The sequence below is a fragment of the Oncorhynchus mykiss genome, chromosome 27, assembly GCF_013265735.2.
Source record: "Oncorhynchus mykiss isolate Arlee chromosome 27, USDA_OmykA_1.1, whole genome shotgun sequence".
Lineage (NCBI taxonomy): Eukaryota > Metazoa > Chordata > Actinopteri > Salmoniformes > Salmonidae > Oncorhynchus > Oncorhynchus mykiss.
In genome coordinates this window covers 15,326,335-15,348,232 of record NC_048591.1, presented here as the reverse complement: position 1 = coordinate 15,348,232, position 21,898 = coordinate 15,326,335, and the positions used below count along the sequence as shown (strand labels likewise).

The 21,898-nt window shown below is 40.3% G+C and overlaps 1 protein-coding gene across 1 annotated transcript in view; it reads left to right on the top strand.

Moving 5' to 3' along the window:
• The window catches only part of LOC110507161 (A disintegrin and metalloproteinase with thrombospondin motifs 15), a 31,508-nt gene extending 10,143 nt beyond the window's left edge, over nucleotides 1–21,365 (top strand). Inside the window, exons 2-8 of the mRNA XM_021587036.2 lie at nucleotides 310–442; nucleotides 12,114–12,281; nucleotides 12,871–13,154; nucleotides 13,401–13,578; nucleotides 14,088–14,263; nucleotides 17,796–17,971; nucleotides 18,450–21,365. Coding sequence (XP_021442711.2) covers nucleotides 310–442; nucleotides 12,114–12,281; nucleotides 12,871–13,154; nucleotides 13,401–13,578; nucleotides 14,088–14,263; nucleotides 17,796–17,971; nucleotides 18,450–19,227 — 1,893 coding nt within the window. The 3' untranslated portion in view covers nucleotides 19,228–21,365. The remainder of the gene's footprint in view (nucleotides 1–309; nucleotides 443–12,113; nucleotides 12,282–12,870; nucleotides 13,155–13,400; nucleotides 13,579–14,087; nucleotides 14,264–17,795; nucleotides 17,972–18,449) is intronic.
• Nucleotides 21,366–21,898: the final 533 nt, after the last annotated feature.

Sequence of the window (21,898 nt, the reverse complement as noted above, 5' to 3'; positions counted from 1 at the left end):
GTTCCATTGTCAGACAGACCTCTTGGCACGTGGCAGTGTAATTGTTCTTCTCTGACAGCTGTAACATTCCATAAGCATCTTGTGGATTAAAGGGTTAGTTCACTGGGCCAGATTGAGAGAGGGAGAGATATATTTAAAACATGGGCCTAACCAGAACAACGGACCGGATTGTTAGTGTTTTCTGTTTAAATATCTACCAAAAGATGGTGGATATGCAATGAAATAACAACACATACACGCAAGACAAATTACATTACACACCTACACACATTGTCCAGATGATCACATGTCATTTGTTTCCTGCAACAGGACTTGTGTGGAGCCACTACCTGTGACACCTTAGGCATGGCAGACGTGGGCACTATGTGTGATCCCAAGAGAAGCTGCTCTGTCATCGAGGATGATGGTCTCCCCTCGGCCTTCACCACTGCTCATGAATTGGGTGAGTGAAGATCACTCTACCTTGTGTATTATCGGTATCTACCAGGGTTCCAAAAGGGTTCTTTGGCTATCCCCATAGGAGAGACATTTTGGGTTCCATGTAGAACCCTCTGTGGAAAGGGTTCTACATGAATCCCAAAAGTGATCTACCTGGCACAAAAAGTTTTTTTTTACCAAGAACCAAAAGTGGTTCTTTAAAGGGTACTCCTATAGACCAAATCAGAATGTGTATAAACAAAGCTTTTCTGTTAGTTCCAGGTTGTGAGCGTCATAAAGCTAGACTGAATAACGCATAGGAAACAATGTGCAGACCATTGGAGACTAGCTAGATTATCTAATGAATAATGGAAATACTCAATTTTCTAAAATGTTTCTAAAATCATCAACACTACTCTCTTGTTATTAACCCATTCATGTCCATAACAGAAATAACAGAAATGTAACATTTAATTTGGTACACTTGCTATCTGAGCTTACTGATCAACAAAATCTCATTTCCGCCAAAGCTTTTGTCTACAATGTCAGGTTTTATTGTACTATGACATAGACTGACCAGGTGAATTCAGGTGAAAGCTAAGATCCCTTATTGATGCCACTTGTTGAATCCACTTCAATCAGTGCAGATGAAGGGGAGGAAATCGGTTAAAGAATCATTTTAAAGCCTTGAGACAATTTAGATATGGATTGTGTATGTGTGCCATTCAGAGGGTGAATGGGCAAGACAAAATATTTAAGTACCATTGAACGGAGTATGGTAGTAGGTGTAAGGCGCACTGGTTTGAGTTAAGAACTGCAACGCTGCTGTGTTTCTCATGCTCAACAGTTTACCGTGTGTATTAAGAATGGTCCACCACCCTAAGGACATCCAGCCAACTTGACACAACTATGGGCAGCCTTGAACGTTTTTGACACCTTGTAAAGTCCATGCCTCAACGAATTGAGGATGTTCTGAGGGAAAAAGTGGGTGCAACTTAATATTAGGAAGGTGTGTATATATACAGTGCATTCGGAAAGTATTCAGACACCTTGACTTTTTACACAATTTGTTATGTTACAGCCGTTTTCTAAAATGTATTAAATTCATGTTTTTCCTCATCAATCTAAACACAATACCCCATAATGACAAAACAAAAACAGGTTTTTGGAAATGTTTGCAAATGTATAAATATGTCAAAATGGAAATATCACATTTACAAAAGTATTCAAACCCTTTACTCAGTACTTCGTTGAAGCACATTTGGCAGCAATTACAGCCTCGAGTGTTCTTTGGTATGACGCTTCAAGCTTGGCACACCTGTATTTGGGGACATTCTCCCATTTTTCTCTGCAGATCCTCTCAAGCTTTGTCAGGTTGGATGGCGAGCGTTGCTGCACAGCTATTTTCATGTCTCTCCAGAGATGTTCGATCGAGTTCAAGTCTGGGCTCTGGCTGGGCCACTCAAGCACATTCAGAAACTTGTCCCGAAGCCCCTCCTGCATTGTCTTGGCTGTGTGCTTATGGTTGTTGTTCTGTTGGAAGGTGAACCTTCGCATCAGTCTGAGGTCCTGAGTGCTGTGGAGCAGGTTTTCATCAAGGATCTCTATGTACTTTGCTCTGTTCATCTTTCGTCGAATCCTGACTAGACTCCCAGTCCCTGCTGCTGAAAACATCCCCACAGCAAGATGCTACCACCGCCATGCTTCACCATAGGGATAGTGCACAGTTTCTCCAGACACCTGGCATTCAGGCCATAGAGTTCAATCTTGGTTTCATCAGACCATGTTTCTCAATATTCTCCCTCTTTCTCTCCCTCTCTCACAAACGCACATGTGACATACAAACACGCTTGCACACCCACGTGTGCACACAGACACACACAAACCAACAAACAACACCGGGTGGGAAAGCCAAACCATTCTGAATGTATGTACAAATACAGATCTTTGAAGCTAATCTTATTTAGTCTGATGTCCTAACTGGTTTCATTCATTTGTGGAAACTGTAGAATTGATATTCTTACCCTTTTGCTGTAGAATAAGTGTGGGTCGTTCATGTTATAGGTGTAATCACTTTTTGACTGCACCCTTTTTGATTTGAATGACACCTTCCATATATGTCTGCGCATTGTAGAAGTGGTCAGAACGTGCACAAAGATGACCCATTTGGCACACCCCACCCTCCCATGAGACCTCCATGCACACCCGTGTGTGTGTGTAGATCTGTGGTATTTGTGTACACGTGTGCTTTTGAGAGAGGAAGAGAAAGAGGTAGGCCTCATTCTCTATTGACTTACAATGGAATTGCTTATACTGTATACTATAATCTAGGAGTGTGTGTGTGAGAGACAGTGTGTGGATTTATTTTATATTGTTTTATATAAGGTCCAGACCATCTATATACCAACAATTATTAAGATTAGAACATGTTTAAAATCTGAGAAAGAGGAAAAACACTGTAAAATGTAAAATGAGCCACTCTACAGTGGCTCTGCTTATAATACTGCATATACTCAAATAGGGGTGCTTACAATTGTCCTGTTTTACTGCATGTACAAGAGGGTAGCTTGTACACGTGTGTTTTTTGTACATTCCAACTTCCCCTGAGACACCTTCGGAGAGTGAGGTCACGGCCAGGGATCATCCATTTTTGACCACGTTTCATTGCCTTGCTGAAGGGCAGATCGACAGATCTTTCACCTTGTTGGCTTGGGGATTCGAACTAGTAACTTTTTGGTTATTGACCCAACACTAAGCGCTAGGCTACCTGCCCCTCTTTTTATATGTTGGTCCAGGCAATTTAATACCAAAGAGTATTAAGATCTGATCATTTGAACATGTTCCATTTGTGAAAATAGCGACAATTTTACTGGCCCCCTACCATACTGTCAATTACATTATACAATAATGATTTGTAAATGCAGAATAGAGCTATGCAGAGAACCAACCATGTCTGAACTCGGTATTTACAAACCAGAATTAAATTGACTTGCTATTGTGACATTGTGTCACGACTTCCTCCGAAGTCGGTTCCTCTCCTTGTTCAGGCAGCGTTCGGCGGTCGACGTCACCGGTCTTATAGCCATCGCCGATCCACCTTTCATTTTCCATTTGTTTTGTCTTGTTTTCCCACACACCTGGTTTCCATTCCCTCATGACGTGACATGTATATAACCCTCTGTTCCCCCCCATGTCTGTGTGTGAAATTGTTTGTTGTAAAGTGTATGTACATTATTGACTGGTTTGCGACTGGTTATTTCAACCCATATTGTGATGTTCTGGGTGCCGTTGGTTTTGCCTCATTAACTTCTTTGGGACTGGGGGGCAGTATTGAGTAGCTTGGATAAAAAGGTGCCCAGAGTAAACTGCCTGCTACTCAGGACCAAAAGCTAGAATATGCATGTAATTAGTAGATTTGGATAGAAAACACTCTGAAGTTTCTAAAACTGTTTAAATGATGTCTGTGAGTATAACAGAACTCATATTGCAGGCAAAAACCTGAGAAAAAATCCAAACAGGAAGTAGGAATTCTGAGAGTTGTAGTTTTTCAAGTCATTGTCTATTGAATATCCAGTGTCTATGGGGTCATATTGCACTTCCTACGGCTTCCACTAGATGTAAACAGTCTTTAGAACCTTGTTTGAGGCTTCTACTGTGAAAGAGGAGAGAATGAGAGCTGTTTGAGCCAGAGGTCTGGCAGAGTGCCATGAGCTGATCACGGAATTCTCCGGTTGGAACATTATTGAAGATTTATGATAAAAACATCCTAAAGATTGATTCTATACATCATTGATTCTATACATGTTTCTATGAACTGTAACATAACTGTTTTGACATTTCGTCTGAACAAGTGATTATGCATTTGGATTACTGGGCTAAATGCGCAAACAAAAAGGAGGTATTTGGACATAAATGATGGACTTTATCGAACAAAGCAAACATTTATTGTGGAACTGGGATTCCTGGGAGTGCATTCCGATCAAGATCATCAAAGGTAAGTGAATATTTATAACGCTATTTCTGACTTTTCTGACACCTCTCCTTCTTTGGAAAATGGCTGGATGTTTTTCTGTGACTAGCGCTGACCTAACATAATCGCAAGGTGTGCTTTAGCTGTAAAGCCATGTTGAAATCTGACACAGCGGTTGCATTAAGGAGAATTTTATCTATATTTCCATGCATAACACTTGCATCTTTTATTAATGTTTATTATGAGAATTTCTGTAATTTGATGTGGCTCTCTGCACTTTCACCAGATGTTTGTTTGAGACAATGCATTTCTGATCATAACACACAAATTTCAAATTAGGTTTTTGGACATAAAGATTAATTTTATCAAATAAAACATACATTTATTGTGTAACATGAAGTCCTGTGAGTGCCATCTGATGAAGTTCATCAAAGGTTAGTGATTCATTTAATCACTATTTCTGATTCTTGTGAGCCCTCTCCTTGGCTGGAAAATGGCTGTATGGTTTTCTGTGACTAGGTGCTGACCTAACATAATCGTTTGGTGTGCTTTCGCCGTAAAGCCTATTTGAAATCAGACACTGTGGCTGGATTTACAAGAAGTTTATCTTTAAAATGGTGTAAAATACGTGTATGTTTGAGGAATTTTAATTATGGGATTTCTGTTGTTTTGAATTTGGCGCCCTGCAATTTCACTGGCTGTTGGCGAGGTGGGACGCTACCATCCCACATATCCCAGAGAAGTTAAACTGCTCCGGTTATTACCCAGTTCTGCTCTCCTGCGCCTGACTTCACTGCAGCCAGTTACGCACCTCTTACACATCGTGGTGATTTGATCTTTGGGGACAGCCAAAGAACCTTTATTGGTTCTAAATAGCGTGTGAAGACTAAATAATAAAAAATAATAAAATATTTATTTTATATAGCGCTTTTCAATACAAGTAGAATCAAAGTCGCTTAAAAAACAAAACAAACAGAAACATTTACAAAACAAATGTAGGGATCTGGCAGTTCTTGGGTGTTAGTCTTCCACAGCTTTAGATGATAGGAGGTTAATAATGTAGTAGCTTGAGAGGAGGGAGCATAGATTGAACAGCCAGGCAGGGAGGTAGCGACATCTGACAAACAGGCCAAGGAGCTCTTCATCAGGCACCTCATCGTCTTCGATGTTCACAGCTAATAAATAACATGGCAATGCCCAAATAGACTTGTATGTTGATTATGTTAATGCCAGAGTGAACTTGTAGGCATTATGCATGTCTTGAACAAAAGATGATAGGTGTTGATGATGTCATTTGGTGTTAACTAATTCAGTTCTAGTCTGCTGTGGATGTACTGTACAGTTCATCAATCTCTTCATCAAAGTCGGACCAAAGAGCATACATCATCTCTCCATGTGTGAACTGCCCTGGGGGTCCTTGACTCCCCACATGCATCATTTGATTACCATTTCTAATTTGTCAGACATGGAATGGGGGGAAAAGGACTAAGGCCCATTGAAAACTCTTGAACTTTTCTCGCCTTCTTCCTTTGATCCAATGAAATGGGTGTCATTCTGTCCAACGGTCTCGTTACCACTGAAGCCATTTTTGTCAAGGCTGGTATTATTAATGAGACAAGTGATAGTTGCGATCAAGTGTTTTCAGTCATCCATGTGGGGCTGTGAAGGAAGTAAAGCCTGAAAACAGATGGGGAAGTACTAGCAGATGTGAGGCCCCATTGAGAGGCACTGGTTTAAGGTGCACACGTCTATTAACTAATTATACAATTTCCTTTCAAAACGGACCCTGTCATATTTTACATCCATTTGTGAAGTCGTAATTTCCGTGTGGGATGTGATGACTTGGTACCGAGGACTTTGTTTCCAATAACATCGAACTAAAATTGTTATTTTACTTCTACTGCCTGTGAGTATTATACTTTATAATCTATGACAGCATTGGGGAAAGTGGTTAGTTTGATATTTGGAGTGGAATGGATGGAGTTCAAGTGAATACATTACATTTCACAACGTAGTGTATAATATACATACTAGCCCTACAACATGTAGGCTACATGAGTTTGAATAGAAAAGTATGGGGATCATTAGTCACAAGTGTCCTGCCATGAACAGTTGCAGTGAAGAATTTGTATTTATTATGGATCCCCATTAGCTGCTGAAGGCAGCAGCTGCTCTTCCTGGGGTCTGGCAAAATGAAGGCAGTTATACAATTTCAAAAACATTCTGAACAGATTTCACAACACACTAAGTGTGTGCCCCTCAGGCCTCTACTCCACTACCACATATCTACAACCCAAAATCCAGGTATAAGTGTATGTATAGTGTGTATGTTATCATGTGTGTGTGTGTGTGTGTGTACATGTGTCTGTGCCTATGTTTGTGTTGCTTCACAGTCCCCACTGTTCCATAAGGTGTGTTTCTATCTGTTTTTTAAATTTGATTCTACTGCTTACATCTGTTTCCTGATGTGGAATAGAGTTCCATGTAGTCATGGCTCTATGTAGTACTGTGCGCCTCCCATAGTCTGCTATGGACTTAGGGACTGTGAAGAGACCTCTGGTGGCATGTCTTGTGGGGTATGCATTAGAGGTCGACCGATTAATCGGAATGGCCGATTTAATTAGGGCCGATTTCAAGTTTTCGTAACAATGGACACCGATTTGGCCAAATTGTTTTTTCTTTTGTGTGTTTTTTTTTTACACCTTTATTTCATCTTTATTTAACTAGGCAAGTCAGTTAAGAACACATTCTTATTTTCAATGAAGGCCTAGGAACGGTGGGTTAACTGCCTTGTTCGGGGGCAGAACGACAGATTTTCACCTAGTCAGTTCGGGGATTCAATCTTGCAACCTTACAGTTAACTAGTCCAACGCTCTAACCACCTGCCTCTCATTGCACTCCACGAGGAGCCTGCCTGTTACGCGAATGCAGTAAGCCAAGGTAAGTTACTAGCTAGCATTAAACTTATCTTATAAAAAACAATCAATCAATCATAATCACTAGTTAACTACACATGGTTGATGATATTACTAGTTTATCTAGCTTGTCCTGTGTTGCATATGATCGATGCGGTGCGTATTTGCGAAAAAGGACTGTCCTTGCTCCAATGTGTACCTAACCATAAACATCAATGCCTTTCTTAAAATCAATACACAAAAGTATATATTTTAAAACTTGCATATTTAGCTAAAAGAAATCCAGGTTAGCAGGCAATATTAACCAGGTGAAATTGTGTCACTTCTCTTGGGTTCACTGCACGCAGAGTCAGGGTATGTGCAACAGTTTGGGCCGCCTACTTTGCCAGAATTTTACATAATTATGACATAACATTGAAGGTTGTGCAATGTAACAGGAATATTTAGACTTATCGAGGCCACCCATTAGATAAAATACGGAACGGTTCCGTATTTCACTGAAAGAATAAACGTCTTGTTTTCAAGATGATAGTTTCCGGATTCGACCATATTAATGACCTAAGGCTCGCATTTCTGTGTGTTATTATGTTATATTTAAGTCTATGATTTGATAGAGCAGTCTGACTGAGCGATGGTAGGCACCAGCAGGCTCGTAAGCATTCATTCAAACAGTGCTTTCATGCGTTTTGCCAGCAGCTCTTTGCTGTGCTTCAAGCATTGCGCTGTTTATGACTTCAAGCCCATCAACTCCCGAGATTAGGCTGGTGTAACCGATGTGAAATGGCTAGCTAGTTGGCGGGGTGCGTGCTAATAGCGTTTCAAACGTCACTCGCTCTGAGACTTGGAGTTGTTATTCCCCTTGCTCTGTATGGGTAACGCTGCTTCGAGGGTGGCTGTTGTCGATGTGTTCCTGGTTCGAGCCCAGGTAGGGGCAAGGAGAGGGACAGAAGCTATACTGTTACACTGGCAATACTAAGGTGTCTATAAGAACATCCAATAGTCAAAGGTACAGTATATGAAGTACAAATGCTATAGAGAGAAATAGTCCTATAATTCCTATAATAACTACAACCTAAAATTTCTTACCTGGGAATATTGAACACTCATGTTAAAAGGAACCACCAGCTTTCATATGTTCTCATGTTCTGAACAAGGAATTAAATGTTAGCTTTCTTACATGGCCCATATTGCACTTTTACTTTCTTCTCCAACACTTTGTTTTTACATTATTTAAACCAAATTGAACATGTTTCATTATTTATTTGAGGCTATATTGATTTTATTGATGTATTATATTAAGTTAAAATAAGTGTTAATTCAGTATTGTTGTAATTGTCATTATTACAAATACATTGAAAAAAATCGTCAGATTAATCGGTATCGGCTTTTTTTGGTCCTCCAATAATCGGTTTTGGTATCGGCGTTGAACAATCATAATCGGTCGACTTCTAGTATGTATGGGTGTCCAAGCTGTGTGCCAGTTGTTCAAACAGACAGCTCGGTGCATTCAACATGTCATTACCTCTCACAAATATAAGTAGTGATGAAGTCATTCTCTCCTCCAATTTGAGCCAGGAGAGATTTACATGCATATTACTGATGTTTGCTCTCTGTGTACATCCAAGGGCCAGCCGTGCTGCCCTGTTCTGAGCCAATTGCAATTTTCCTAAGTTCCTCTTCGTGGCACCTGACCACACAACTGAACAGCAGTCCAGGTGCGACAAAACTAGAACCTGTAGGACCTGCCTTGTTGATAGTGCTGTTAAGAAGGTAGAGCAGCACTTTATTATGGACAGACTTCTCCCCAGACTTCTGTTGTATCAATATGTTTTGACCATTACTGTTACTCCAAGCAGTTTAGTCACTTCAACTTGCTCAATTTTCACATGATTTATTACAAGATGTAGTTGAGGTTTAGTGTTTAGTGAATGATTTGTCCCAAATACCATGTTTTTAGTTTTTGAAATATTTAGGAATAATTTGTTCCGTTCCACCCATTCTGAAGCTGACTGCAGCTGTTTGTTAAGTGTTGCAGTCATTTCAATTGCTGTAGTAGCTGACGTGTATAGTGTTGAGCATACATAGACACACTGGCTTTACTCAAAGCCAGTGGAATGTCGTTAGTAAAGATTGAAAAAAGTAAGGGGCCTAGACAGCTTCCCTGGGGAATTCCTGATTTGACCTGGATTATGTTGAAGAGGCTTCCATTAAAGAACACCGTCTGTGTTCTGTTAGACAGGTAGCTCTTTATCCTAAATATAGTAGGAGATGTAAAGCCATACGTTTTTCCAGCAGCAGAATATGATTGATAATGTCAAAATCCTCACTGAAGTCTAACAACACAATCTTTTTATCATCAATTTGTCTCAGGCAATCATCAGTCATTTGTGTAAGTGCTGCGCTAATTGAATATCCTTCCCTATAAGCGTGCTGAAAGTCTTTTGTCAATTTATTTACTATAAAATAGCATTGTATCTGGTAAAAAAAAAATCTAAAACATTTCTAAGGACTGTTAACTGGCTGATTGGTTGGCTATTTGAGCCAGTAAAGGGGGCTTTACTATTCTTAGGTAGCAGAATGACTTTTGCTTCCCTCCAGGTCTGAGGGCACACCCTTTCTAGTAGGCTAAAATTTAAAATATGTCAAAAAGGAGTGGCAATATCGTCCGCTATTATCCTCAGTAATTTTCCATCCAAGTTGTCAGACCCCGGTTGCTTGTCATTGTTGATACACAACAATGATTTTTTATTTCTTCCACATTAATTTTACAGAATAAAAAATGACAATGTGTGTCTTTCATTATTTGGTCAAATAAACTTGGATGTGCAGTGTCAGCGTTTGTTGCTGGCTTGTCATGCATACATTTGCTAATCTTGCCAATGAAAAATTCATTAAAGTAGTCTGCAATATCAGTTGGTTTTGGGATATGAATGAGCCATTCAATGAATGATGGAGCCGAGTTGACTTTTTTCAAAAAATGTCATTGAATATGCTCAAGTTTTTTACTGTCATTCTTTACGTAATTTATCTTTGTTTCATAGTGTAGTTTGTTCTTCTTTTTATTCAATTTAGTCACGTGATTTCTCAATTTGCAGTACATTTGCCAATCAGTTGTGCAGCCAGACTTATTTGCCATTAATTTTTCCTCATCCATCTCAACCATACAATTGTTCAATTCCTCATCAATCTACATGGATTTAACAGTTTTTACTTTTTACAAACATTTTTTTAATGGGTGCATGCTTATTAGTAACTGGGATAAGCGGTTTCATAAATGTGTCAAGTGCAGCGACCGTTTGCATCTCATTACACACCATGGACCAACAAATATGTTTTACATCAACAACATAGGAATCGCTACAAAACTTATTTATGACCTCTTATACACTCTATATTAGTCCCAGCCTTTGAAACTTTGGTTTTCCTAGATATGGCTACTGTATTGTGATCACTACATCCGATGGATCTGGATACTGCTTTCAAGCACATTTCTGCAGCATTAGTAATGATGTGATCAATACATGTTGGTTTAAATATTGACTGGCTTTCATCAAGCTGTCCACTCAAGAAAAATCTTCAAACTGTAACCAGTGCCTGCAACCTGGTTCAGGTTATCAGTCAACCTTACAGTATGAAGCTTTTTCTTGAGTGGGCAGCTTGACGAAAGCAAGTCAATATTTAAATCACACAGAAAATATACCTCTGTTGATATCACATACATTATCAAGACTTTCACACATGTTAACAATATACTGACTGTTAGCACTTGGTGGTCTATAGCAGCTTCCCACTATTTAACATGAGGTCCTCTCTAAGCTTTACAGGAATGTGGTTCTGAATATAAACAGCAACACCCCCACCATTGGCATTTCTGTCTTTTCTTAAATGTTATAACCTTGTATTGCTACCACTGTATCATCAAATGTATAATCTAAGTGAGTTTCAGAGAGTCAGAATATGAATGTAATCTGTTTCTAGCAAGTTATTCATGTCATGAACCTTGTTTCTTAAGCTACAAATGTTAACGTGGGCTATTTTGAGCCCTTTTGTAGGGATGCTTGCTTGTTTTCATTGCTTTTCTGGGAAGCTTAGCAGAAGTAGATATTGTCATGTTATTTATGTTAGTGCAGGGTGAGCTGCACACAGTGGACCTCCTACTAGGGCACACCGCCTCAATGATAACACTAGAAGACTAGTGAACCTCCTTGAGTGTCCTTGTTCTCGTCCCAATGAATCTGTGATTATGTTCCACTGTCAGCGGTCTTCATTACAAACATAAGCAAATGGTACTAAGCCAGGCTAGCACCATGAGCTACAGCAGGCTGAGCAAAACAAATGGACATTGCAAACTTAATAAAAGGGGGAAATATCTGCAAACAAACCACTGCTCAACAGTAGCAAGGTCTCAATGGCTTGTTGAGCAGAGATGGAATTTTTCCTCTTATTTAAATCATCCTCTAATTAATACATGGGTGTCATGTCATTCCATGGAGGGCCTAGTGTCTGTGGGTTTTTGTTTTGTCCCTTCAATTAAGACATAAACAACCAGGTGAGGGGAGTTCCTTTCTAATTAGTGTCCATATTTAATCAATCAAGTACCATGGAGGAGCAAAAACCAGCAGACCCTCTGTCTGTGTTTTTATTGACATGTGAATTAGAACATTATAGGATTTTGTTGATGATGATTGACACTGATTCAAATTATGATGATGAAATGAACCTAGTACCCCATAACCAATATTACACTTTTTCAGATTTTATAGTCGTCCTGGTCATATTTCCTCCTTGTGCTATTTTTTTCTGTCCTCCAGGCCATGTTTTCAACATGCCCCATGACAATGTGAATGCCTGCAAGGAGGTGTTTGGGAAGCTCAAGGACAACCACATGATGTCCCCCACGCTGATCCAGATCGACCGTGCCAACCCCTGGTCTGTGTGCAGCGCAGCCATCATTACAGACTTCCTGGACAGAGGCCACGGTCAGTCAGCCACTCAGCTCGGTCTCTGTCAATTGCAGCTGTTGTGCGTGTGCGTGTGTGTGTGTGAGTTCTGCCTGTGTAAATTGTAGCTGTCATACGAATGTATATACTCTATGCCCCCCCCCCCTCCTTCTTTTTGAAAAAGATTAGACTTTGTTCTCACCCTTGCAACAAATCTAAACAGTTTGAACTATTGTAGTTCTTAAACGAGGTCATGCAATTAGCAGTAATAGCACTGGAGTTCATGGGCCGCTCATTCCCAATACTGTCCCTGTTCAACGTCTGCATTAGCTGACTGACGTATAAAGAGTTCCAATGCTTGTTTAATGTTGCACAGGTTTTTTTGCACAGGTATTTGTACTTATTTGGGCTGGAAAATATGATTATGTAATGGTTTACAAATCTTGAAAAACTAAGAGGAGTGAAGACTGCTTTGTTCAACTGCAAGGGAATTTTGAATAACAGTGCAGAGATATTGCTTCCTACGACAACACCTGTCACTCTCAGATATAAACCATAACAATTGTCTTCAACCTGACTGGCTTTGCACGGCTGATATCTTGACACTGTGGTTGTTTTTCTTAAAAAGGGGACTGTCTTCTGGATCAGCCCCAAAAGCTGCTGGCTCTGCCCGAGAGCCTCCCAGGCACCAACTACAGCCTCCACCGCCAGTGTGAGCTGGCCTTCGGTACGGGCTCCAAGCCCTGTCCCTACATGCAGCACTGCTCCAAGCTGTGGTGCACGGGCAAGGCCAGAGGCCAACTGGTCTGCCAGACACGTCATTTCCCCTGGGCCGATGGCACCAGCTGTGGCAACAGTAAGCTCTGTTTCCGAGGGGTGTGCACCGACAAGAACAACACCACTAAGACCAAGGTGAGCACACTCATTGTCTGTGTTCTGATCTGCTTAGTTACTGCTATTGATGTAGATGTTGGTAGAGACTGATCTCACAATGAATACAATGATTTCACAATCTAACAACAATGAAACATCTATATCTTAATAATTATATGTACTGGAACCTCTATTTCTAAATGTATACTATAATGTAACTCTTAGGCTATAGGCTCTACATGTAATTTAGACTGCAGGTTCTAAATGTGTGTGGTTCTCCTACAGGTGGACGGTGGATGGGGGACGTGGGGTGTGTATGGGTCATGTTCCAGAACCTGTGGAGGAGGAGTTCAGCTTGCCAAAAGAGACTGTAACAACCCTGTTCCAGAATATGGGGGGAAATACTGCAAAGGACTCCGTGTGAAGTATCGCTCCTGCAATTTGGACATCTGCCCAGAATCAGGTAGAACTCATTGTGAAGTATTAAATAATCCTTAATTACATGATTTTGAAAACTGGAAGCATTTAGCTTCTTTACCACAAGAAATAAGATTTGCTGACATGTTAATATGTAAAAAATATGCTGAATGAAACCTGAGTGTGAAACCTGAATGTCCCACTTTAAAATGACAATTTGCCGTGTTAAAGAAAGACACAAGTCCTTGATAAAGCTTATATAAAAGCTTCAGAAATCATTCATAAGCAAATGTTATGTTATATGAACAGTCACAAAAGGTAATGTCACATTTGGCAAAGTACCAGATGTAATCAACATGTTTCAGTGCACCTGTCCGACAATAAAACATCTTATTCTTTTACTTTTCATGTCAAGCGTGTATGTAGTGCTCATGAAGACTTTATGCATGTCCTATAATGCCTTTATACATTGCTTCATTAAAGGATGACCCACATTTGTTTTTATAGATGTGTACTCGTATGGATCCCCGTTACTAATAAGCATACAATCCATAGGAAAAAGCTTCCGCGAGGAGCAGTGTGAGGCGTTCAACGGATTCAGCCTCAACACCAACAGGCTCTCAGCGTCTGTGGTGTGGGTCCCCAAATATTCTGGAGTGTCACCCAAGGACAAGTGCAAGCTCATCTGCAGGGCCAATGGAACAGGCTACTTCTATGTCCTTGCTCCAAAGGTGAGTACCTGCAGACTGCAGTTACAACCTGCTGAAGAATGCTGAGAAAGGCTGTTGAGAAATGAACTTCTCCTGGCCTGCGGTAACAGATTGCACCAACAAACAACAAAACGGTAACACTTTACTTGGCACCCAGTGTCACAACACGTTATGACGCGGTCATAACCATGTCATAATATGTCATAACAGCTGACATAACTTGTCATACATAACCTGTCATAATATGGTCATAACACTCTCATGACAGATATATTTACACCTGTTGTGACATATATTTAGTTATTTCATGGCTGGTTATGACACTTACATAAGAGTGTCAAAACCCACATTTAATCAAATTAGTTTGTTCCCCTGCCAAGAAGTTTCCTTTCGTTTAAAGTTTGTTTCTTAAATCCTTTGTTGTAATGAATTCTTAACAGTCATGTTTTTTTCATCATATTTTAAATAACTTGTAGAAAAGACACTTTATGACACCGTCATGAAGCATTATGACCTGTGTCACTTTACTTGGACTAAGAAAATGCTCTTTATGACACTGTCAAGAAGCATTATGACCGTCATAATCATATAAGCCAGATAGGCTTATCACGTACATGCCCTTATGTCAGTCATCAGTCACAAAGAGTGTGTCTTGTCCTGCTCCTGAAATCTGCTCCTGCATTCATCCCAGTCATCAGCAACAGAGCATTGGGGTCGGTGCATGTCTGACAATTATATTTTTAAAATTATATTATATAAGCATAAGCATACTGTAGACACATAGGCTATGGTGTAAGGTTTTGTGGGTTTTGACACTCTTATGTAAGTGTCATAACCAGACATAAAATAACACAATATATGGTCACAACAGGTGTAAATATATCTGTCATGACAGTGTTATGACCATATTATGACAGGTTAGGACAAGTTATGTCAGCTGTTATGAGACATTATGACATGGTTATGATTGTGTCATAACTTGTTATGACGCTGGGTGTCAAGTGAAGTGTTACCCAACAACCACTGTCTGTCTCACATTTAGTGATGTAATGACAGGTGGCACTGTCAATGAAGAGTTAAGCGCGATGTTGTAGGCTACAACCATTGTAACCAAACTAAGGCATAAGTCATGTTTTCTCTGAAGAGTGTGAAGAAGAATGCCAGTCAGAAGCTTGATTACAGGAGAGAGAGAGAGAGAGAGAGAGAGAGAGAGAGAGAGAGAGAGAGAGAGAGAGAGAGAGAGAGAGAGAGAGAGAGAGAGAGAGAGAGAGAGAGAGAGAGAGAGAGAGAGAGAGAGAGAGAGAGAGAGAGAGAGAGAGAGAGAGAGAGAGAGAGAGAGAGAGAGAGAGATTACAGCTGTTGTATGTCGGCAAGTATTTACACAGCCAACCGGTGAAACAAGCTTTTATATCAAACAAGCTTTTATATCAATACATACCAGACCTCCCTTTCTCTTTGAGCACTCTGATATTTGTATTGCTTGTTTGCTGTTCTGTCCTTAGATGGTCCAGATAGTTGCTGGATAGAAAGTGTGGATCCATTTGTGGTCTTTTAGAATGGAATCTCTCTCTGTTTCCTCTCTCTCTCTACTCTATCTCTCTCACACATGCGCAGGCATATACACATGCACGCACACACACCAAAATTAACGCTTATCGGGGACAAGTAAAAAAAATTGGGCAATAATAATATAGATTTGAGTCAGTTGAAAAATCACAACATCTAACAATTACTCCAATCAGAATTGGATAAGAATTGGTTCATTGTCCTCTGGACGCGAAGTATTGCTGTTCTCCCAACTTCTGCAGATCGCATCAAGTAGGATTGTATTGCATTGACAGGAGCAGTCTTTCAAACATTCCCGGTTGCAAGCTTTTGAGATCAAATCGCAGAGCTGAGTGTAGCTGGGTTTGCACATATTGATATTCCTTTGCACAGTTATGACACATTTCTGGTCAGCAACAGAGTTTGTACGGTCATGGAAGTCCTGGAAAAGTTATGGTGTATGCTTGTGCATGTGTGCCAGTGAGAGGCCCTAGCCTATAAAAAAAAATTATAGACTACAGGCTAATTAGATAGCTAATTCAACACATATCGTGTAGCCTGGCTAGTTATATCAATAGTTAACTATTTAGCTATTCGCATGTGTTAATGTCATTGGCAAGTCCGATGTCCCTTAAAACCTTCTACTGGCACACTGCAAATGGGCGACATGCAGTTGATGAATGGGTGCCTTAATAAACCAATGCTACGTACTCCGGTTGTAAAACTGTCTCTCCAGCGCTGAGTATTGGGAGCTGAAAAGATAAATCTGACACTGTTGGAAAGCTGGGATTCCCCTCTATTCCACATTGGCTTTAAAATATATTCTTATAATTGACAATCTCCCATGCTGTCAATAGATATCCCCTGAAACCTGAATGTAAACATGTCTTAGTTAGTTACCTTGCTTTGGAGTAGCCTACTTTAGCCATTTGCCATCTGATTCTTTGAATTAGAAAATTATTTAATAAAGACATGAAAAGTATTTTGTTGTAATTGTAACCCTAATGTTGCAATCATCCTTGAGAAGAGACTTAAAGGCCCAGTGCAATCATCCCTGAGAAGAGACTTAAAGGCCCAGTGCAATCATCCTTGAGAAGAGACTTAAAGGCCCAGTGCAATCATCCCTGAGAAGAGACTTAAAGGCCCAGTGCAATCATCCTTGAGAAGAGACTTAAAGGCCCAGTGCAGTCAACATAATGTTTTTACATTGTTTTATATCAGCTGATAAAACTAAAAATAATTGCTCAGTGTTATTTCCTGATAGTTGCTGGTTGAAAATACAATCTAATCAGCAGGTTTGCATTGGCGGGAGTTTCGGCTTTCCATGGTGACATCACCATGCAATAAATTGGTTAATAGACCAATAACAACGAGAGTTCCAAACCTCCCTGCCAATTACAGCTGGTATTTAGTTTTCCCATCCCGACTCAGACCGCTCCCAAACAGTCCTAGCAAATTGCTAAAAAAGAGACTTTTGTAAAGTTACAGTAAGGTCCTTAATTGTTACGCAGAAATGATTTGATATTGCTATAAAAGGGCTGCATTGGGCCTTTAAAGGGGCAATGCCGTATTTTGAGACAGTCTTGAATCTGCAAAGAAGCCAGTAGGCAGAGGGTAGCTTACATTTTTGTCTGATTTTCTCTGTGCTAATAGGCATAATAATGATAATGCTACATTTTATTTTGTAAAATGGTTCCATGCAGCATACAACACTATTTACAGTTACCTTTTTGGCGCATTGTGTTACAGACCATTTTTTGACATGAGCTTTCGGACAAGTAAAAAATATTTTCCGAAGGACAAGTTCATGGCAAGCCCTGCACGCACACCCTCACACATCACACCCGCACACACGCACACAAACGCACAACCTCACACTCACACTCGCACGCAAGCACGCACACACGCACGCACGCACGCACGCACACACACACACACACACACACACACACAAGCCCGCTTCCTCTCACTCTCACTAATATATTTCTCAATCTACTCACACCTACAGGTTGTTGATGGAACACCCTGTTCTCCCGACACCTCTGCAGTGTGTGTCCAAGGGAAATGTATCAAGGCGGGCTGTGACGGCAAGCTCAGCTCCAATAAGAAGTATGACAAGTGTGGTGTGTGTGGAGGGGACAACCAAAGATGCAAGAAAGTGTCCGGATTGTTCACCAAACCCATGTAAGTGACCAGCACACAGTATGCTGTTCTCAATGTATACAAGAATCTTCTACTTTATGTCATCATACTTTATGCCACCATACTTTATGTCACCATACTTTGTCACCATTCTTTGTCACCATACTTTATGTCATCATACTTTGTCATCATACTTTGTCACCATACTTTATGCCACCATACTTTATGTCATCATACTTTGTCATCATACTTTATGTCACCATACTTTATGCCACCATACTTTATGCCACCATACTTTGTCACCATACTTTGTCACCATACTTTGTCACCATACTTTTGTCATCATACTTTATGTCACCATACTTTATGTCATCATACTTTATGTCACCATACTTTATGTCACCATACTTTATGTCACCATACTTTATGTCAGCATACTTTTGTCATCATACTTTTGTCATCATAATTTGTGTCACCAGACTTTATGTCACCATACTTTATGTCACCATAATTTTTTCAGGCATGGCTACAACTTTGTGGTGATGTTGCCTGTGGGAGCGTCCAACATTGACATCCGACAGCGTGGCTACAGGGCCTTGGTTAACGACGACAACTACCTAGCGGTGAAGAACCGACACGGCAAATACCTTCTGAATGGGAACTACGTGGTGTCAGCGGTGGAGCGGGACATCATTGTGAAGGGCAGCCTGCTGCGCTACAGCGGCACCACTAGTGCTGTGGAGATCCTCCAGGCCACCAGGCCTCTCCAGGAAGCCCTGACCGTGGAGGTCCTCTCGGTGGGGAAGATGACCCCGCCCCGGGTCCGATACTCCTTCTACCTGGCTCGCGAGCACCACAAGGAGGAGAAGATCTTGAAGAAAGTGGGGAGGAGCCACTCGCAGAACAGCGTCCTGATGGACAGCAACAAGGTGGAGCTGAAGGGGCCGTCGCACAAGTCCATTCCCCCGAACATGTGGTCGACGGGGGCATGGGAAGAGTGCACCGTGACCTGTGGGAATGGGCTCCAGAGTAGACGGGTTCAGTGTACGGACCCAGAGGGCAAAACAGCCACGGACTGTGACAGCTCACAGAGGCCGGCTGCCACCAGGGTATGTGGGGACCCCTGTCCCATGTGGGACATAGGCCAGTGGTCGTCGTGCTCCAAGACATGCGGGAGGGGCTTCAAACGGCGGCCACTGCGTTGCACTACTCAGACTGGCTTGCACCTACCCAGAGAGCACTGTGCTGGTATGAAGAAGCCACAGGAACTAGATTTCTGCACAGTGCAGCCGTGTTAGAGAAGTTCTATGTCTGCTGACTCTTTGTGTTGTTCCAGTGATGCTCTTGAAAAGAAAACCCATTCGCTGTCCTATAAGGTTCTGACGGACTCCCATAGTGCATGGCATTGTTGTGGAGGACTGTGATGACAAAATGGTATTTGAAACAGCTAAGGGAAAGAAAGTGGTAGAGGTACAAACTGTGGGACCATTTCAGTTGAGTTGGAGTTACTGGCTGTGTCCAACTACTCGTACTTGTGTCCTAAGTAGTAGGGTCTTTGCGTATGCGAAAATATAACGTTTTATTGTATGTGAAATTTCTAATATTGAGTGTTTTTAATGCCAGGATGCCATACTTCTTTCGGCTTTTGATATAATATGAATTCGCTGCACACTATTGAAGAAGATTCTCGTGTTTATTAGATCCATGTGAGTTTGACAACAGCTGATAATCAGAAAAGGGGAACGGCTGTACCAAAATAAATGAAAGGCGGGGGACAACCCAGCTATGCATTAGATGACACCCTCTCGGTATGGATGAGCCTAGTATGTTGATATTTGTTCATTACTGCATACATTTTTACTAAACAGTATGTTCTAAATAGTATGCAGTACGGTTAGTACATAGCTTATTATTTTAGTTGAGAGTACGCAACAACAATTTTTTGACACAGCCACAGCCAGTCTACCTCTAGTGAGACAAAGAGTAAAACACACATGCACACACACACAGTGCTGGTCTAGGTACAGTCTATATGGGTCTATAGACTATTTACTGTATATAACACAAGAGACTCAATCAACTTCAAATCAGTCACTGGATTATCATTGGAGCAGGATGTTTGTTATCTTGATTTACCTACATCTGAAGTTCACCATCCCCATTTTTTCAGTAATAATCTTAATGAAATGTGAAGTGCAGTACTGTGTCTGCAAAATATAAGACCTGTTTCGTCCATGCACTAGTTTCAAATTATATTTTTGTATTTACAATGGAATTGTATTGTTAATTGTTAATGTATTAGGTACATTGACATAAGTTCGATATAAAAATACATTTAAAAAATTGTCAAAAATTACTACTCTAATCTAAAACCATTTTGAAAAAGTCTTGTTAAAAACCCTACAATATAACTTTATCAGTTTTCATGATTAAACAGTAAGTAATATTTCTCATGTGATGATAATGAAAACTTGTTAATGAAATATCCTATACACTTGAAAAGATTACCAGCAATAGGCAATTATGAAACCAATTAGGAATCGATTTTAATCAATTCAGTGATACAATAAAGCTTTAATTTGGCCAAACAATTAAATATTTTGAGAGAAACAAACCTTATATATAAACATCAAAGGTACTGTATGTACTGTATAACTAATGATTCATTTCAAGAAACAATGTACTTGTATTGTGCAATGCATCATTTTCCTGTTAATGTTGTGTCTTGAACAGTGCAAATTTCACAAAGCTCAGATTTGATTCATGTTTTCGCCAAAGAGATGAGGATACTGAATTAGAGGAAACCCTTAGTACTGCAAGAGACACATCTCAGATTCACTACATGAACTTGACATAGCATTGCTTTCTTACCTCCAGCAGTGGAGCAGATACTACTATTCTTCCTTTTCCCCTTTTTCATGGTCATTTGAGAACTTGATTTTCCATTAAATACTATTAGTTACGGTGTGTTCAGTTCAGCTATTTCAATATAATGCTGGTAAATTATAATAGGAACTTTACAAGACCATGTCACATCATTAGTGATGCAATTTCTGATACTTTGTCCTCTCTACTGACTTTTCTAATAAAGCCTGTGTTATTGACATTAATATGAAATAATAATTGTTTTGTTGCAATGCATAGGAAAGTGACAAAAGGCATTTTGTTTTGCTCTACATTCCATTCAGACCCACTGTAAATAAGGGCACCTACCTAGAAGAGAGAATCGACTCCCATGATACAATTCTGTTGTCTATTTTGACAGTCTTGGTTCAGTCTTGTCTCCATCTTTTAGATGGTTCCTGTATTCTTTGGAATTGTAGCTGTTTCATTTTCTTTTGCATCATGTACAGCAAAAGACTTGTTCTTTCGTCAGCTGCATTTGTATACCATGTATACATTCATCTGCGCACAAATAAACAACACGTGAATATTGTGTTCTTTGTGTTTTGGTCACATGTGTTTAATGTCAATGATGTGGAGACAAGTAGTCAGATGATTCCCCCATACAGTAGGGAGCAGTAGCAACCAATGACCGACTCAAAAGTTGTCAAATTTGGTCGTTATAAAGTAGTAATGGAATGTTGAGGCCCGCAACTTTGAATCAGCATTGAAACAATGTTGTGTGGTAGTTGTGTGTTTGCTGGCTAGCTACTGTATGTAGGCCTGCAAACTATCTTAGATTTGCCAAAAAGTTGACAGATGTGTGGAAGTCGTTGGCTAGGCTCTTTAACTGTAATAACACATACTCATAAGACCACAATCTGTAAGGGATAGTTTTACAGATTTAGATATTTGTTTCCCTACCTTGAAAGCAGTCTGTGGACAAGGAAAAACATATATATATATTTTTTTTTACCTGTTTCTTTCCCCCAATTTTGTGGTATCCAATTGGTAGTTACAGTCTTGTCTCTTTGCTGCAACTCCCGTACGGACTCAGAGGAGAGGCGAATGTCAAGAGTCGTGCGC